Source organism: Penaeus monodon, chromosome 29 (assembly GCF_015228065.2).
Source record: "Penaeus monodon isolate SGIC_2016 chromosome 29, NSTDA_Pmon_1, whole genome shotgun sequence".
Lineage (NCBI taxonomy): Eukaryota > Metazoa > Arthropoda > Malacostraca > Decapoda > Penaeidae > Penaeus > Penaeus monodon.
The window spans coordinates 6752255-6754024 of NC_051414.1; the positions used below are offsets into that span (position 1 = coordinate 6752255).

The 1770-nt window shown below is 40.2% G+C and overlaps 1 protein-coding gene across 1 annotated transcript in view; it reads right to left on the reverse strand.

The window, feature by feature from the left end:
• LOC119591919 (PDZ and LIM domain protein Zasp-like) overlaps window positions 1-1770 on the reverse strand; it is a gene marked incomplete in the record, with an annotated part of 137443 nt that overhangs the window by 33979 nt on the left and 101694 nt on the right. The window contains 1 exon segment of the mRNA XM_037940673.1: window positions 689-794. Within this exon segment, the coding sequence (XP_037796601.1) occupies window positions 689-794 (106 nt within the window).

Genomic DNA, 1770 nt, shown 5'->3' on the forward strand with positions numbered 1-1770 from the left:
AACCGTTGCACTTAGGTCGTGGAAGGAGTGAATGATTTACTTTTTTCGGGGTACACTTGTATGAATTATTTTCTGCTTGTGAGAAAAGGGTCTTTCTCACCGATTTTCCCCCCTGTCTTTATTTAGCTTGTTAGCCTGACTATGCCTAACTTGAGGAGATAAAGAATTGAAAGGCATAAAGAACAGCTGTTATTTCGTTATTATTCCTGTCTTGATTTTTTTTCTGGGCATCCCTGAGATAATGTTTCATGTTTGTATATGTACAAGAGTTATTTTTTGAAGCCTTATAAGATTAATGATTTTCAGTGCCTCAGTGTAAAAAGAGTTAATAACGTTTGTCAGTTGTCAATTTTGAGCTGGTGATAGTAAAAAATACTTTGAAAGCACTTAGGCCTTTATCTCAGTTATTGTTGGACCTAAATTGACGGTTATGTGTTGAACCAAATGCTATATCATTACTCTCTATTGCGAGGAATATAACCTAAATACCTTTAGATCACCTGAGGATGATACCAGTATACACAGATAAATAAAAGAACACTGAAAGAAAGATAGTAATAAAACTGAAGGCACTCTTAACCAGAGTCTCTGCATCATCGAAGGAATCCCTGTAATATCCAAATTCGAATCATTAGTCCATGTTCCTAGAAACTAGATAAAGACTTAAGTAATCCCCGTGACAGCTTACCTGCTTGTTGGCAGCAAGAGAGGTCGCCGTTGCAACAGGGACGCCCTCGGGAGTCGTCTTAACTTCGGCCAGAGGAGTTACTTGTGGCTTCCAAGTGTTGACACCCCTGCAACAAAAGGCATAGCGTGAGTGGTCTTTGTGTTTACAGATGAATATTATTGCTATAACCCATCCCGCTGAATTGCTAATAGCAGGTTTCATAGCATTCACTTATCTAACTTTTAATATCCACAAAATATGATGAGGAAAGTAGCTTACTACTAAAATATATCCCCCCTGGTAGTGGATAAACAAGTTCTTGATAATAATTTGGACCGGGAATTCATCTTTTCGTCTTCTATTTGTTGTGTATAAATAAGTGGTAAAAAATAATAAAGTATGATTGGCTTTAATATATAACTAATGCACGCGACCAAGCATTTTTGACATCAACTTCCTTCGCATTTAGAATATGCGCACAGAACATGGAAACCCGCAGATGAGGGGAGGGAAGACGGCTCTCAGCGAGGATGCTTGAGCAAGCCCCCTTACAGTGTAACGTGATATGAGGCAAATATACTGCATTCGCATCACATCCCTCTCGTGCCGACCCTCTTCACGCTGCCCTCGCTCTATGAACACGGCGTTAATAACAGATAGCGAATTTGAACCATCTTTCGAACCCGGCTGACAACAGTGCGTGTCGACCCAACCACCAACGAGGACACTTAACGAGCTCGCGTAAATAATCAGATCCCTTGAGTAAACAAACAGTTTTGTTGGAAAGGTGGCACTTCGATTTCAAAATGAAGCTTGTACTTCCATCTTCGCCGCACAGATAGGGATGTTGCGTCGATGTCCATCATATTTCCCATTAATAACTACTCCCCATAAGCATTTCGCTATTAACTATAGGTATTTTTGTTTTGTTTTTTATGTTTAAAATAACGCCTCCGGTATACCATGGTAAGGTATGCACAGGACGTCTCATCCACCATGCAATATCTAAACTAAAGGATTTTGTTGCCGGTTACATAAACCACCCGAGAGTGTGAGAAATCTATGCCATGTGGGAGGTGCGTTTAAAGGTGGTGAGGGGGGAT